The sequence below is a fragment of the Panulirus ornatus genome, chromosome 37 (genome assembly GCF_036320965.1).
Source record: "Panulirus ornatus isolate Po-2019 chromosome 37, ASM3632096v1, whole genome shotgun sequence".
NCBI lineage: Eukaryota > Metazoa > Arthropoda > Malacostraca > Decapoda > Palinuridae > Panulirus > Panulirus ornatus.
This window is the reverse complement of record NC_092260.1, coordinates 31207199-31224828: the sequence shown is the minus strand read 5'-3', so window position 1 is coordinate 31224828 and position 17630 is coordinate 31207199. Positions and strand designations below refer to the sequence as shown.

Below are 17630 nucleotides of genomic sequence, written 5' to 3'. Positions count from 1 at the left end.
TCTCTCTCTCTCTCTCTCTCTCTCTCTCTCTCTCTCTCTTTTTGAAAACCTCTACAAATCTTCAGACATCCCGTTAGCTGCTCTTCTCAGCACATTTGCATCTATAAGTCTCTCTTTTACACGCCTGTCAATTAATACGTAGTCTAATTATGCCCTATATCCATCTCTCCTACACACATACGTATACTTGTGTATATCTCTTTTTAAACCCGGTATTTCCAATCACCAGTCTTTTCTCAGCTCTTCACCATTTCCATTCACAACATTGAATTCCCCATGCGCACTAATTATCCCCTCATCTGCCACATTACTCCTCTTCGCATTCAAATCACCCAGTATTAGTACCCTGTTTCGTGCACCAAAACTGCTGATATACTCACTCAACTGCTTCCAAAATACTTGCGTTTCATGATCTTTCTTCTCATGACCAGATGGATAAGCACCAATAATCAACCATCTTTCTCCATCCTCTTTCAGTTTTACCAACATGATTCAAGAATTTACCTCCTTACGCTCTGTCACATACTCCCACAACTCCTACATCAGGAGTAGTGCTTCTTCCTTAGCTCTTTTCCTCTCAACAACTACACCTGACTTTACTCCCAAGAAGTTTCCAAATAATTTTTCCCCTTTACTCTTGAGCTTCGTTTCAATTAGAGCCAGAATATCCAGGCCTCTTTCATCAAACATACTTGATTTTACAAGTAACGGCTATGCAGTCATTCCAAGCAGATATGAAAACAGCGAGAAACGGGAAAGTACGAATTTCATGGTGCGATACGCTCTGTCCTTGATGCAAAAGGCGCCAGAGAAGTGAGGATTAAACTATAGAGGAGATAGAAAGATATGTTAGAAGGGAGGTAGGACTCCACCTTAGGGAAATTAACATTTGTACGCTCACCACAGTTGGAGACATTCTGGCCAGTGAAGCGGTACCCGTCCCAAGAAAAATCAGTAAAGAAACTGCACAGGCATGATTATTGATCTCCCCCGAAGTGCAAGAGCCGGAGTGGCGTTTCGAAGTGGGGATGGGGATGGATTTGACCAACTGGAAGTAATAGAAAATAAATTGGGGTAAGAGGATCCAAAGGGGGTATAAATAATGCATGCGTACTAAGAGGGTTTAGAGGTTGAAAAGAGGTTGAATGTATTGAAAGAATGGTCGTAATGGTCAGGAACTCGTGTTGGGTATTTGATTATTTTTTTCGATTCGTTTAGGAGGAAAAAGAAATACCCCAACTCTAATGGGATCATCCCAAGTAGAACCTGACCATTTCATGTGGTGTACATTGAAATCCCTGCATCAAGATTATAATGTGTGGATGTGAGGACAAAAATGCTTCTTGGCAAAAAATCAGATAGTCTAGAACTGCATGTAGTTAGAAGAATTGGGGGAAATACATGAAGCACATAAGCAGGTATAGAGAGCAGATAAATTTTGAGCGAGATGGCTTTAAAGCTGGGAGACTTAAGATCCAAGAAACAGCCAGTAGGTGATTATGTATTGCAGTATGTACAAACGCCACCCTGAGAGTGACAATAATGGAGATTGTAGTTGAACTACTGATAGTGTAGAGGGAAGGCAGTCTTGGACACAGGAGTTTTATAGCGATGAAGACTTGGAGAGAGTAGACAGGTGGTGTTCTATAAAGTGGGTTGGACTTGAGGCCGATGATGTTGCAAAAACGAACAGAAAAAGATCTGATCTAGGATCATTGTCGGCATAGATGAGGTGGGTGTCAGTAGCTTGGTGACGGTCAGTGCCACAGACTTAGGAACCATCCAGCATTCTTCGTCCTTTGACTGTGTTCCAACTCAGTACGGGATTGTCACTGACAACACATAAGTCGAGCTGAATGAGTTACGTGTTATTGTGTTATGTATGAAATACAGAAAACGTGAATGTATGTATTGAATGTTAGCAACTTATGTGTAGATGTAGCAGGGAAAAGAGGAACTTATGCCACGGCTGGGCACGTCACAAATACCTGAGTGGTGGCTCCTTGCATCACCATCACCATCTGATTCGATCCCCAGGTGGTATTGCAGCCTAAGTCGGTTTTGTTCTATATGCTTTTGCCTAATGATCTCCACTGTTCTTTTATAGAATTTTTATGTCTGTTTTGCACCATGAAGATTTATATTTGAACTAATCACTGATTATTATATTTCCAGCAATGCGGTTTGCCCTGTTGGAGGCTAAGGTGGCTTTGGCAAAGATGATATTGGCTGCAGACCTACAGCTGGCACCAGGACATGAAGAGATTGTGTTGGAATTTGGAACAGGAGTCATGAGACCCAGAAACGGAGTTCATCTGGTACTCACATCACTCAGGGAAGAGTGACAATCCATGTGACTAAGAAGCTCTATATAACGTCTCTGGAAGTGGGGTGTAAGAATTACCAGAGATAACTATAACCACTGGAACAGAAGCAAATATGCTCTAAGACGGAAAAGTATCATGCATATGTTTTAATGTAAATGAAATTATATATATGTATGTATATACATAGTCCACAAAAAATATAACTTGTCCTCCATACATTTTCAAAGGCGATGTCACACTTCGATTTTATGAAATTATGAAATTGTATGAAATTGACAAGATTCCTGAAGTATTGTAGGTCCATTTTCTTGAGTCTAGAGGATCTTCATCTGAATGAGCGAGGCACTGATGGGATGTTGCAGAAAGCAGTTGCCTGATCTTGCGTTCTGAGCCTCTAGTGCGCTTAGAAATTTCACTTGTGCCCAGATTTTCTTGCCAGCAGGCAAAAATTTAGGCTTCATTCTTAGAATGGTATGAGCCAACTATCTTTAAGTACAGGTGGAAGAATACAGCGCCCAGCAGCGAAATTCCCAAAATGAAGTGGCAGCGATGAAGTCAAGAAAGAACATCCTTCTCTCAAGATAGCTTGAGACACACTAATGCGGTTTGCTGGTGTTCACACCGTTAGAACCACTAGTCTCGGCGACGACCAGGAATACGGTGGAAAAGAATAAGGAAGAATTTAAGTTGTGCTCCTCAGGTGTTTGTTGACCTAACGAAATATGGAAGATTACAGGCAGAGGAAAAGATAAAACAAAGGAAAAAGAAAATCCACAGCTTCATGACATTTTCACCGATGATCCATTTTTATTTAATCACTACATCCTTAATGACAAATTTATTTTCCCTTATTTAGTAATATGCTGTCTTTATAGTTATAATGACAAATTTATTTTCCCTTATTTAGTAATATGCTGTCTTTATAGTTACTCTATTTCTATTTACTGCTTTAAGAGCTTTATAAAGGTACAAAAAAAGCCATCTACAAATTGTACATAGTTGGACCAGTTTCGTTGTCATACTAATAGAAATTTGACATTGTTTTATATTTTAACACATCCATTCATATCTGTCCACGTAAAAGCTTACAAAAAGCATTTACATCATGCTACTTCGCATATTTTAAATTCATCACAAAATCTACAGTCAAGTTGTACTATTTCAATAACATTTTTGTTTTACACTGTCGTTAAAAATGCCAGGCTACCGAAGCTGGCAGGTGTTACTGAGGAGGGTCGAGCAGCTGGTCCCAGTCGGGGAAAACCCGCTCCTTCATCCTGAGGCAGTAGCGGGCTAAGCTTGGGTACACATCTGTCACAACATACATCATTTTGTAACTAGTTAATGTCTGGTAGCATTATATACTGTACGTGCATATCATAAGTTTTTCTTAGTGCATTACTTCACTCTTCCTCTGAATGAGACACAATATACCGTCTGCACGCCTACTGTGAAAGAAGCAAAATGAGGAGTAAACTGCAACTTAGTTCATCATACCAGGGATACTTACCAGTGACTAGAGCCTCGTAGCGGGAACCCGGAGCATTCCACATGAGCTGAGCCAGCTGACCGAACACTGCACAGTCCACTGTGCACGGCTCCTCTCCCCCGAAAAAATCTTCTTCCCCTTCAAAATTAACCCACAATAAGGTAAACTCACAGTAAGAAAATTTGAGTTTTGATGTGTTTCCCTGTTAGATGTGAAATACAGAATTACTTTTGAACACACAAGAAAAAAAAAAGTTGAATCAATACTGAAGGGCTGGCTGACAAATGAATTGCACCACATCCAAAAGTAAGAGGTAGACATTAAGGTGTTGATTAATAGACTGGACCACCCCCCCCCCCCCCCAAAAAAAAAAAAAAGGAAATCCACTAAAGAAGTAAGGATGGCAATGGAAGAAAAGCTAAATACAAGGCTTCTAGAAGCTAGTAACGTACCAAATGCAATTTCTGAGAAAAAGACTGATAGACAGGTACAGTCATGACATAAAGGTGGCCACCAGTAATGAGTAATTTCAATGTGGAGTTTTGTAAAACAAGAGGCATATTAGCAAGCAAGAGAATTGCTAACAAGAAATCAGTGAAATCATTAATTTGTGACATGACTGAAAGACTTAAGTAAACACCCAGAGGTAAGAAATTAAAGAAAAACTGGAAATAAAGAAATCATTTAAAGGTGTTGAGTACAGAGGTACCCGTGTCTCCACCACCTTGGAGATATCAAGAATGCCAAATAATGTGATTGTCATATTGGTAAGTAATATAAAAGGATACAAAAGAATTCAAACAGCAACAGACCACTGGGTCTTCTTAAAGCCATTTGTGAGAGTAGAAGATATCAGAAACTCAAGGATTAGTGTGTTAAAAGTTAGAAGGCATACAGATAATTCAAAGAATAACCTGTAAACTGTCATTGTGACCAAGGAATAGCTAATGATATAAGTTGTGGAGTTAGGTCTAGTATTTATCAACTCTGTTCGTAAACGTATCCACAATATTGCTTTCAACTACTCCATTTGATAATGTTGAATACTTTTATATGATTACCTCAACCATTTTTAAGCTAAATAGATTAATCTGCTCTCGTAGGATTTGTTTCTCAGTTCGGGAATCATCTTGGTAGTTGTTCGATGCTATACTCTCTGTATTGTCTTTGTTTGATTTTTCTAGGTAGGATGAACAAAACTTAACACAATATTCATGATGTGGACGGACCAATGAACTGCAAAAGTAAGAAAGATTTCCTTGAACATAAGTTGGAAGCCCTACCCATAAATCCAAGAATTTTGCTCTCTTTTCACTGCTTCTACGCACTGCTTACTTTGTTTTAGGTCACCAGAGACATTTACGCCCAGGTGTTTTTCCTCGTTTACCTTTCCCAGTTTAACATAATTCGTACTGTAGCTTGCCTTATCGTTTTTACAAGCGATATGTAAAACTTTTCACAGATATTAAAATCATTTGCCACCTATGATACCAGTCCATTAGTTTGTTGAGTCAGTTTAAAGCTGTTGACGTTCAAGTTCATTTGTAGATTTATTTGCCAGTTTAGTATCATCAGCGAATTTTGATATCTTGCAATGCAGCCCATTCTCAATATCATTAATCAATATATGAAAGAGAACCGGTTCAAAGACTGATACTTGTGGCACTCTACTTGTTACGTCTAACTACTCTGAGGTTTACCTTTAATTACAAGTCTTGGTTTACAGTCAGTGAAACAAAATCCTATCCACAAAGGTACAACTCCATCAGTGCCATATACCTCAATTTTTGCTAGTAACCTTTGATTCGGAGCCTTATCCAAAGCTTTCTGAAAATCTAGATGTATAACATCAACGATTTACTTTCGTCATACTATTACATCACAAGTCAAGCAGATTTGTCAAACATGAGTCAGTGATTCCGTCGAAAACCAAGCTGAGAATCGGTTAAGTGACTGTTATCCTAATGATTTGCAATTCTTTCTCGAATGATGGTTTCCATTAGTTTTCCAAGTATTGACGTTAAGCATGTGACGATACTTTCAGGGCAATGACTTACTGGCAACTTCCATTCATCTGAAACTTTTTCCATAGCAAGAGAATTATTGAAAAGGGAAGTTACGGGCTTAAAATATCTCATTTTTCATAATTTTATTGCTGAAATTATGTCTTTGGCTTTTATGTTAATATCTTGAAGAGCTTTCCCTTCTCTTATCAACGAGACTGGATTCGGAATATGTAATGTCTTTGATCGTACGTACATACATATGCAAAAAAAACTGATCTAATATTTTTGCCATGTCTTCGTTGTCTTGAACCAAGTTGCTGTTTTTCGTAATTAATGGATTTTGACTGGGTAATGACTTGCTTCTAACGTAACTTTAAAACTCATTGGGGTTTCCTGTACTGTTTTTTCAGCAATATACGCTATTTGCTGACGTTTACTTTGTCATATAACTTTCTTACTTTACGCAAATTTACATAATTTTTATCATAATGCTTACTGGATTATCTAAGTTTCGTATGAAATACTTTTTCAGACACAGGGACCTTTTTATTTCACCGTTCTAGCACCTTGGTATCGGTTTTCGAATAGACCATCTACTATACATTGACATGTATGTTCTCTTTACCTCTCTGAAGGTTTTACTGAAGCTTTTCCAAACTACGTTCATATTTTCATTGCCTGTTAAGAGCAATGCCAAGATCATTAAAATTTGTACCTTTAGAATCAGGTATTTTTTGCGACTGACATATTGACCAGCATTACATTCAAAATTTATCGTTAATCACTTGTACTAAACTTTTTTGAGCTTTAACATTATAAACGAGATCGCCATGTGTAGTTACAACTATATCTAATATATTCTCGTCGCGAATAGGTTTCTCGACAAATTGTATTAGGGCACTATCAAGAATATTTACGTAGAGTCCACACCTAGAGGTACTGGAAAGAGATTCTCACTAGTACATAATAGAATAATATATAATAATACATAACAGTAAGATTTGCATAATGGCTCCGATAATCCTCTTAAGAATATCAAAAGATCAGAAAGCAAGACATTCCTTAGAGAAGATAAAGTTGTAATAGTAATGGAAATCTTGGAAAGTCTTGGAAATCATTGGAACAGCTAGAAAAGACAGAAAGAACCTAAAAAAGAGCCTTCACACTTGTAAGGTTCATGGTCCTGATGAACTCTCTAAATGTGCTGAACAAAAAACTTGACAGACCACTTTAAATATTGTTCAGTACATTAATGAAGGAGGGTTTAATGATAATGGAATTGAAGAGGGCAAATTTGAGCCCATCTTTACTGAAGGAAATTGGGAAAATACAATGAAATACAAAACAGTCTCACTGAGGAAGTTTTGTCTGTAAAACAGTGGAAAATATAATCAGGAAACAAATGGATGACTACTTGCATAGGAAATACCTTACTGACCAGAGACACGAATTCAGCGAAAAGTGGTCATGTGTAACAAATTTCTTTTGAGTTCTACGCGAAGTGCGGGCCTCTTGATACAAAAGAAAAGCACAGGTCGATTGTGGGTTCCTGTACAGCCAGAAATCGTTTGACACTATTAGACAATACGAAACTTCTTGGGCTATGTTGAATCGATGTTTGCAATGTTGGACGTATGAATTATGTACATGTGTATATATGTATATATGTGTATATGTATATATATGTATACGTTGAAATGTATAGGCATGTATATGTATACGTTGAAATGTATAGGTATGTATATGTACGTGTGTGGACGTGTATGTATATATATGTGTATGTGGGTGGATTGGGCCATTCTTTCGTTTGTTTCCTTCCCCTACCTCGCTAACACGGGAGACAGCGACAAAGTATAATAACTAAATAATAAATAGATAAATATGTATGTGATACAGTGTAAGAAAGTAAACTCTAGATTGATGTGGGTAAAACTGAAAGTGGATGGAGAGAGATGGGTGATTATTGGTGCATATGCACCTGTTTATGAGAAGAAAGATCATGAGGCAAGTGTTTTGGGAGCAGCTGAGTGAGTGTGTTAGTACTTTTGATGCACGAGACCGAGTTATAGTTATAGATGGGTGAATTGAATGCAAAGGTGAGTAATGTGGCAGTTGAGGGAATAATTGGTGTACATGGGGTGTTCAGTGTTGTAAATGGAAATGGTGAAGAGTTTGTAGATTTATATGCTGAAAAAGGGCAGGTGATTGGGAATACCTGGTTTAAAAAGAGAGATATACAGAAGTATACGTATGTAATTAGGAGAGATGGCCAGTGAGCGTTACTGGATTACGTGTTAATTGATAGGCGCGCGAAAGAGAGACTTTTGGATGTTAATGTGCTGAGAGGTGCAACTGGAGGGATGTCTGATCATTATCTTGTGTAGGCGAAGGTGAAGATTTGTAGAGGTTTTCAGAAAAGAAGAATGTTGGGGTGAAGAGAGTGGTGAGAGTAAGTGAGCTTGGGAAGGAGACTTGTGTGATTAAGTACCAGAAGAGACTGAGTACAGAATGGAAAAAGATGTATTTAGGGAAGCAGTGGTGACTTGCGCAAAAAATTCTTGTGGCATGAGAAGCGTGGGAGGTGGGCAGATTAGAAAGGGTAGTGAGTGGTGGGATGAAGAAGTATGATTATTAGTGAAAGAGAAGAGAGAGGCATTTGGATGATTTCTGCAGGGAAATAATGCAAATGACTGGGAGATGCATAAAAGAAAGAGGCAGGAGGTCAAGAGAAAGGTGCAAGAGCTGAAAAATAGGGCAAATGAGAGTTGGGGTGAGAGTATCATTAAACTTTAGGGAGAATAAAAAGATATTTTGGAAGGAAGTAAATAAAGTGCCTAAGACAAGGGAACAAATGTGAACAACAGTGAAGGGGGCTAATGGGGAGGTGATAACAAGTAGTGGTGATGTGAGGAGATGAAGTGAGTATTTTGAAGGTTTGTTGAATGTGTTTGATGATAGAGTGGCAGATATAGGGTGTTTTGGTCGAGGTGGTGTGCAAAGTGAGAGGGTTAGGGAGAATGATTTGGTAAACAGAGGAGAGGTAGTAAAAGCTTTGCGAAAGATGAAAGCCGGCAAGGCATCGGGTTTGGATGGTATTGCAGTGGAATTTATTAAAAATGGGGGTGACTGTGTTGTTGACTGGTTGGTAAAGTTATTTGATATATGTATAACTCATGGTGAGGTGCCTGAGGATTGGCGGAATGCTTTAATAGTGCCGTTGTACAAAGGCAAAGGGGATTAAGGCGAGTGCTCAAATTACAGAGGTATAAATTTGTTGAGTATTTCTGGGAAATTATATGGGAGGGTATTGATTGAGAGGGTGAAGGCATGTACAGAGCATCAGATTGAGGAAAAGCAGTGTGGTTTCAGAAGTGGTAGAGGATGTGTGGATAAGGTGTTTGCTTTGAAGAATGTATGTGAGAATTACTTAGAAAAGCAAATGGATTTGTATGTAGCAATTATGGATCTGAAGAAGGCATGTGATAGCGTTGATAGAGATGCTCTGTGGAAGGTATTAAGAATATATGGTGTGGGAGGCAAGTTGTTTTTATCGAGGATGTAAGGCATGTGTACTAGTAGGAAGAGAGGAAAGTGATTGGTTCCCAGTGAATATCGGTTTGCGGAAGCGGTGCGTGATGTCTCCATTGTTGTCTAATTTGTTTATGGATGGGTTTTTAGTGGTTGTTATGGAGGTAAATGCAAGAGTTTTGGAAAGAGTGGCAAATATGCAGTCTGTTGTGGATGAGAGAGCTTGGAAAGTGAGTCAATTATTGTTCGCTGATGATACAGCGCTGGTGGCTGATTTGGGTGAGAAACTGCACAAGCTGATGACTGAGTTTGGTATGGTGAGCGAGGGAAGAAAGCTGAAAGTAAATGTAAATAAAAGCAAGGTTACTAGGTACAATAGGGTTGAGGGACAAGTCAATTGGGAGGTACGTTTGAATGGAGAAAAACTGGAGGAAGTGAAGTGTTTTAGTTATCTGGGAGTGGATTTGGCACTGGGTGGAACCATGGAAGCGGAAGTGAGTCACAGTGTGGGAAGGGGGCGAAAGTTCTGGGAGCGTTGAAAAATGCGTGGAAGGCGAGAACGTTATCTTGGAAAGCAAAAATGGCTATGTTTGAAGGAATAGTGGTTACTTCAATGTTATATGGTTGCGAGGTGTAGGTTATAGATAGAGTTGTGCGGAGGAGGGTGGATGTGTTGGAAATGAGATGTTTAAGGACAATATGTGGTGTGAGGTGTTTGATCGATTAAGTAACGAATGGGTAAGAAAGATGTGTGATAATAAAAAGAGAGTGGTTAAGAGAGCAGAAGAGGGTGTTTTGAAATGGTTTGGTCACATGGAGAGAATGAGTGAGGAAAGATTGACAAAGAGGATATATGTGTCAGATGTGGAAAGAACGAAAAGAAGTGGGAGACCAAATTGGAGGTGGAAAGATGGAGTGAAAAAGATTTTGAGTGATCGGGGCCTGAACATGCAGGAGGATGAAAGGCGTGCAAGGAATAGAGTGAATTGGAACGTGTGGTATAGCGGGGCCGACGTGCTGTCAATGGATTGAACCAGGGCATGTGAAGCGTCCGGGGTAAACCATGGAAAGTTTTGTGGGGCCTGGATGTGGAAAAGGAGCTGTGGTTTCGGTACATTATACATGACAGATAGAGACTGAGTGTGAACGAATGTGGCCTTTGTTGTCTTTTGCTAGTCCTACTTCGTGCACATGCGAGGGGAGAGGGTTGTCATGTCATGTGTGGCGGGGTGGCGACGAAAATGAATAAGGGCATACAGTATGAATTATGTAAATGTGTATATATGTGTATGTCTGTGTGTATATATATATATGTATACGTTGAGATGTATAGGTATGTTTATGTGCATGTGTGGATGTGTATGTATATGCATATGTATGTGGGTGGGTTGGGCCATTCTTTCGTCTGTTTCCTTGCGCTACCTCGCTAACGCGGGATACAGCGACAAAGTATAAGAAATAAATAATACATACATATATATATATATATATATATATATATATATATATATATATATATATATATATATATATATATATATGTGTGTGTGTGTGTGTGTGTGTGTGTGATTTTAGAATCTGACAGCTTATCGCAGCTTTAGCTCTAAATCCCTCTTCCATCGATATTATCTTGGTTTCCGTTCGCAAAAGCTGGCCACTTGTATGCTAGGCCATGTAATATTCAACAACTACACGTGATTTGTTGTGAGGCTGTTGACAATTCGAGGGTGGGTCGGCGTGATATTTGTTTCTTTTTCATTGTGAAAGTTTGGAGCCATTTGCCTTTCATCTGTTTCGTAACAGCTGTAACCTGCTATTTTGAAAAGACAAGATTTCCCCTTCAGTTAAGGTTCATAAAAACTTCTGTTGATTTCTCTCGTTACTTCTGTCTCTCTTTAACCCCATTTATACTTCTTTTGAAGTCTAGCCTTGATATAGACTTTCGTCTGTGACTGGACTCCGCATCATATAAGAAGTAAAATAAATGAAAGTTTCTCATGCACACCATATACAGTCAGGACTTCCTAGAGAGCTTTCCTATTCATACTTTGTCATCAGGATTCTCCCAGCGATTTTTATTACATTCTCGCCCCTTACACATATGTCTCTTGTACTCTTTGTAACTCCTATCCAGAATACTTTGTCTCATGACAAAGATTCTCGTGGCAAGTAAGTTCAAATTTTTTTTTCATATACACAGTAAAGGTGGGCCCGTCTGCTTTACTAGGGTTTAGATGAAGACAGCGATGAGCAATCAATAAAATAGCTATTGTTTCGAGTATTCTGTATCTAGTTCAAATATATTTAATCGCACTCTGTTAATTGATGGAATGAGCTCGTTCACACAATGAAGGACTAGCACTGTTGATATGTAAAAATGTCATTAATAAAACATGTTAGACCTTACCCAGGAAACCAGCAAGGGTGTTGCAATCTTTCTTGCAGATGTGGTATATCTCATCTGGTGAGTGTACGCCGATGCCTTGGTGCCTGGCCCGCCGCCTCATACCATACTTCAAGAAGAGTGGAAACACTAACTTCAGGAGAGGTTTAAAGCCCTGTGTCTTGAGAAACGTAACGGCTCCGTCCAACCAGTAACGCCAGACAACCACACACCTACAAGTGTGAAACATTAATAATAATAATTATAATAATAATAATAATAATAATAATAATAATAATAATAATATTAATAATAATAATAATAATAATAATAATAACAGTGTTTATTAATTGTACTTGATCGCCGTTTCCCGCGTCAGCGAGGTAGCGCCACGAAACAAACGAAGAACGGCCCATCCACTCATACACACACACACACACATATATATATATATATATATATATATATATATATATATATATATATATATATATATATATATATATTTTTTTTTTTTTTTCTTAAACTATTCGCCATTTCCCACGTTAGCGAGGTAGCGTTAGGAACAGAGGACTGGGCTTTTTTTGGAATATCCTCATATATATATATATATATATATATATATATATATATATATATATATATATATATATATATATTTATATTTATTTATTATACTTTGTCGCTCTCTCCCGCGTTTGCGAGGTAGCGCAAGGAAACAGACGAAAGAAATGGCCCAACCCCCCCCCCCCCATACACATGTATATACATACGTCCACACACGCAAATATACATACCTACACAGCTTTCCATGGTTTACCCCAGACGTTTCACATGCCTTGATTCAATCCACTGACAGCACGTCAACCCCGGTATACCACATCGCTCCAATTCACTCTATTCCTTGCCCTCCTTTCACCCTCCTGCATGTTCAGGCCCCGATCACACAAAATCTTTTTCACTCCATCTTTCCACCTCCAATTTGGTCTCCCTCTTCTCCTTGTTCCCTCCACCTCCGACACATATATCCTCTTGGTCAATCTCTCCTCACTCATCCTCTCCATGTGCCCAAACCACTTCAAAACACCCTCTTCTGCTCTCTCAACCACGCTCTTTTTATTTCCACACATCTCTCTTACCCTTACGTTACTCACTCGATCAAACCACCTCACACCACACATTGTCCTCAAACATCTCATTTCCAGCACATCCATCCTCCTGCGCACAACGCTATCCATAGCCCACGCCTCGCAACCATACAACATTGTTGGAACCACTATTCCTTCAAACATACCCATTTTTGCTTTCCGAGATAATGTTCTCGACTTCCACACATTCTTCAAGGCCCCCAGGATTTTCGCCCCCTCCCCCACCCTATGATCCACTTCCGCTTCCATGGTTCCATCCGCTGCCAGATCCACTCCCAGATATCTAAAACACTTCACTTCCTCCAGTTTTTCTCCATTCAAACTCACCTCCCAATTGACTTGACCCTCAACCCTACTGGACCTCATAACCTTGCTCTTATTCACATTTACTCTTAACTTTCTTCTTCCACACACTTTTCCAAACTCAGTCACCAGCTTCTGCATTTTCTCACATGAATCAGCCACCAGCGCTGTATCATCAGCGAACAACAACTGACTCACTTCCCAAGCTCTCTCATCCCCAACAGACTTCATACTTGCCCCTCTTTCCAAAACTCTTGCATTTACCTCCCTAACAACCCCATCCATAAACAAATTAAACAACCATGGAGACATCACACACCCCTGCCGCAAACCTACATTCACTGAGAACCAATCACTTTCCTCTCTTCCTAAACGTACACATGCCTTACATCCTCGATAAAAACTTTTCACTGCTTCTAACAACTTTCCTCCCACACCATATATTCTTAATACCTTCCACAGAGCATCTCTATCAACTCTATCATATGCCTTCTCCAGATCCATAAATGCTACATACAAATCCATTTGCTTTTCTAAGTATTTCTCACATACATTCTTCAAAGCAAACACCTGATCCACACATCCTCTACCACTTCTGAAACCACACTGCTCTTCCCCAATCTGATGCTCTGTACATGCCTTCACCCTCTCAATCAATACCCTCCCATATAATTTACCAGGAATACTCAACAAACTTATACCTCTGTAATTTGAGCACTCACTCTTATCCCCTTTGCCTTTGTACAATGGCACTATGCACGCATTCCGCCAATCCTCAGGCACCTCACCATGATTCATACATACATTAAATAACCTTACCAACCAGTCAACAATACAATCACCCCCTTTTTTAATAAATTCCACTGCAATGCCATCCAAACCTGCTGCCTTGCCGGCTTTCATCTTCCGCAAGGCTTTCACTACCTCTTCTCTGTTTACCAAATCATTTTCCCTAACCCTCTCACTTTGCACACCACCTCGACCAAAACACCCTATATCTGCCACTCTATCATCAAACACATTCAACAAACCTTCAAAATACTCACTCCATCTCCTTCTCACATCACCACTACTTGTTATCACCTCCCCATTTGCGCCCTTCACTGAAGTTCCCATTTGCTCCCTTGTCTTACGCACTTTATTTATATATATATATATATATATATATATATATATATATATATATATATATATATATATATATATATATATATATATATATATATCAGGTGTTTGCTTTGAAGAATGTTTGTGAGAAATACTTAGAAAAGCAAATGGATTTGTATGTAGCATTTACGGATCTGGAGAAGGCATATGATAGAGTTGATAGAGATGCTCTGTGGAAGGTATTAAGAATATATGGTGTGGGAGGCAAGTTGTTAGAAGCAGTGAAAAGTTTTTATCGAGGATGTAAGGCATGTGTACGTGCAGGATGAGAGGAAAGTGATTGGTTCTCAGTGAATGTAGGTTTGCGGCACGGGTGTGTGATGTCCCCATGGTTGTTTAATTTGTTTATGGATGGGGTTGATAGGGAGGAGAAAGCAAGAGTTTTGGAAAGAGGGGCAAGTATGCAGTCTGTTGTGGATGAGAGAGCTTGGGAAGTGAGTCAGTTGGTGTTCGCTGATGATACAGCGCTGGTGGCTGATTCATGTGAGAAACTGCAGAAGCTGGTGACTGAGTTTGGTAAAGTGTGTGAAAGAAGAAAGTTAAGAGTAGATGTGAAAAAGAGCAAGGTTATTAGGTACAGTAGGATTGAGGGTCAAGTCAATTGGGAGGTAAGTTTGAATGGAGAAAAACTGGAGGAAGTAAAGTGTTTTAGATATCTGGGAGTGGATCTGTCAGCGGATGGAACCATGGAAGCGGAAGTGAATCATAGTGTGGGGGAGAGGGCGAAAATTCTAGGAGCCTTGAAGAATGTTTGGAAGTCGAGAACATTATCTCGGAAAGCAAAAATGGGTATGTTTGAAGGAATAGTGGTTCCAACAATGTTGTATGGTAGCGAGGCGTGGGCTATGGATAGAGTTGTGCGCAGGAGGGTGGATGTGCTGGAAATGAGATGTTTGAAGACAATATGTGGTGTGAGGTGGTTTGATCGAGTAAGTAATAATAAGGTAAGAGAGATGTGTGGAAATAGAAAGAGTGTGGTTGAGAGAGCAGAAGAGGGTGTTTTGAAATGGTTTGGTCACATGGAGAGAATGAATGAGGAAAGATTGACCAAGAGGATATATGTGTCAGAGGTGGAGGGAACGAGGAGAAGTGGGAGACCAAATTGGAGGTGGAAGGATGGAGTGAAAAAGATTTTGAGTGATCGGGACCTGAACATGCAGGAGGTTGAAAGGCGTGCAAGGAATAGAGTAAATTGGAACGATGTGGTATACTGGGGTCGACGTGCTGTCAATGGATTGAACCAGGGCATATGAAGCGTCTGGCGTAAACCATGGAAAGTTTTGTGGGGCCTGGATGTGGAAAGGGAGCTGTGGTTTCGGTGCATTATCACATGACAGCTAGAGACTGAGTGTGAACGAATGTGGCCTTTATTGTCTTTTCCTAGCGCTACCTCGCACACATGAAGGGGGGAGGGGGTTGTTATTTCATGTGTGGTGGGGTGGCGATGGGAATTAATAAGGGCAGACAGTATGAATTATGTACATGTGTATATATGTATATGTCTGTGTGTATATATATATATATATATATATATATATATATATATATATATATATATATATATATATATATATATATATATATACACACACACACACATACATATATATACATATGAGAAATGTAAGAAACAATTTAGAAAACTGAAACTTCTAGCTTGAAATGAATGAAAAAAATGAATGTCACATAATGGTTCAACCTCTGGCTATGGAAAAAAGGAAATGTATAATCTATTTACACAAACGTCAATAGCAGTTCTCATCAATTTAACCACTGTATCAATAAGCTTCAATGTCTAAGCTACATTTTTCTCCAGTTTCACTATTTTCCTTCACATGTATACGTAGAGATGTATAGGTATGTATATTTGCGTGTGTGGACGTATGTATATACATGTGTATGTGGGTGGGTCGGGCCATTCTTTCGTCTATTACCTTGCGCTACCTCGCCAACGCGGGAGACAGCGACAAAGCAAAATAAATAAATAAATAAAACAATATATATATATATATATTTTAGGGAGAATAAAAAGATGTTCTGGAAGGAGGTAAATAGGGTGCGTAAGACAAGGGAGCAAATGGGAACTTCAGTGAAGGGCGTAAATGGGGAGGTGATAACAAGTAGTGGTGATGTGAGAAGGAGATGGAATGAGTATTTTGAAGGTTTGTTGAATGTGTCTGATGACAGAGTGGCAGATATAGGGTGTTTGGGTCGAGGTGGTGTGCAAAGTGAGAGGGTTAGGGAAAATGATTTGGTAAACAGAGAAGAGGTAGTAAAAGCTTTGCGGAAGATGAAAGCCGGCAAGGCAGCAGGTTTGGATGGTATTGCCGTGGAATTTATTAAAAAAGGGGGTGACTGTATTGTTGACTGGTTGGTAAGGTTAGTTAATGTATGTATGACTCATGGTGAGGTGCCTGAGGATTGGCGGAATGCGTGCATAGTGCCATTGTACAAAGGCAAAGGGGATAAGAGTGAGTGCTCAAATTACAGAGGTATAAGTTTGTTGAGTATTCCTGGTAAATTATATGGGAGGGTATTGATTGAGAGGGTGAAGGCATGTACAGAGCATCAGATTGGGGAAGAGCAGTGTGGTTTCAGAAGTGGTAGAGGATGTGTGGATCAGGTGTTTGCTTTGAAGAATGTATGTGAGAAATACTTAGAAAAGCAAATGGATTTGTATGTAGCATTTATGGATCTGGAGAAGGCATATGATAGAGTTGATAGAGATGCTCTGTGGAAGGTATTAAGAAAATATGGTGTGGGAGGCAAGTTGTTAGAAGCAGTGAAAAGTTTTTATCGAGGATGTAAGGCGTGTGTACGTGTAGGAAGAGAGGAAAGTGATTGGTTCTCAGTGAATGTAGGTTTGCGGCAGGGGTGTGTGATGTCTCCATGGTTGTTTAATTTGTTTATGGATGGGGTTGTTAGGGAGGTAAATGCAAGAGTCTTGGAAAGAGGGGCAAGTATGAAGTCTGTTGGGGATGAGAGAGCTTGGGAAGTGAGTCAGTTGTTGTTCGCTGATGATACAGCGCTGGTGGCGGATTCATGTGAGAAACTGCAGAAGCTGGTGACTGAGTTTGGTAAAGTGTGTGGAAGAAGAAAGTTAAGAGTAAATGTGAATAAGAGCAAGGTTATTAGGTACAGTAGGGTTGAGGGTCAAGTCAATTGGGAGGTGAGTTTGAATGGAGAAAAACTGGAGGAAGTGAAGTGTTTTAGATATCTGGGAGTGGATCTGTCAGCGGATGGAACCATGGAAGCGGAAGTGGATCATAGGGTGAGGGA

The 17630-nt window shown here is 39.5% G+C and overlaps 2 protein-coding genes across 5 annotated transcripts in view; one reads left to right on the top strand and one right to left on the bottom strand.

Annotated features, from left to right (window-relative positions):
- The window catches only part of LOC139760686 (cytochrome P450 3A41-like), a 51292-nt gene extending 47590 nt beyond the window's left edge, over positions 1-3702 (top strand). For all 3 annotated transcript variants that reach the window (XM_071684241.1, XM_071684240.1, XM_071684239.1), the window contains one exon: positions 2176-3702. In XM_071684241.1, coding sequence (XP_071540342.1) covers positions 2176-2345 — 170 coding nt within the window. In that variant the 3' untranslated portion in view covers positions 2346-3702. The remainder of the gene's footprint in view (positions 1-2175) is intronic.
- Positions 3106-17630, bottom strand: part of LOC139760687 (failed axon connections homolog) — a 35514-nt gene continuing 20989 nt past the window's right edge. Inside the window, exons 5-7 of one of the 2 annotated variants that reach the window (XM_071684242.1) lie at positions 11758-11966; positions 3838-3954; positions 3106-3638 (exon numbers count right to left, since the gene is read on the bottom strand). In XM_071684242.1, coding sequence (XP_071540343.1) covers positions 3550-3638; positions 3838-3954; positions 11758-11966 — 415 coding nt within the window. In that variant the 3' untranslated portion in view covers positions 3106-3549. The remainder of the gene's footprint in view (positions 3639-3837; positions 3955-11757; positions 11967-17630) is intronic. The other variant, XM_071684243.1, reaches the window with a different exon arrangement.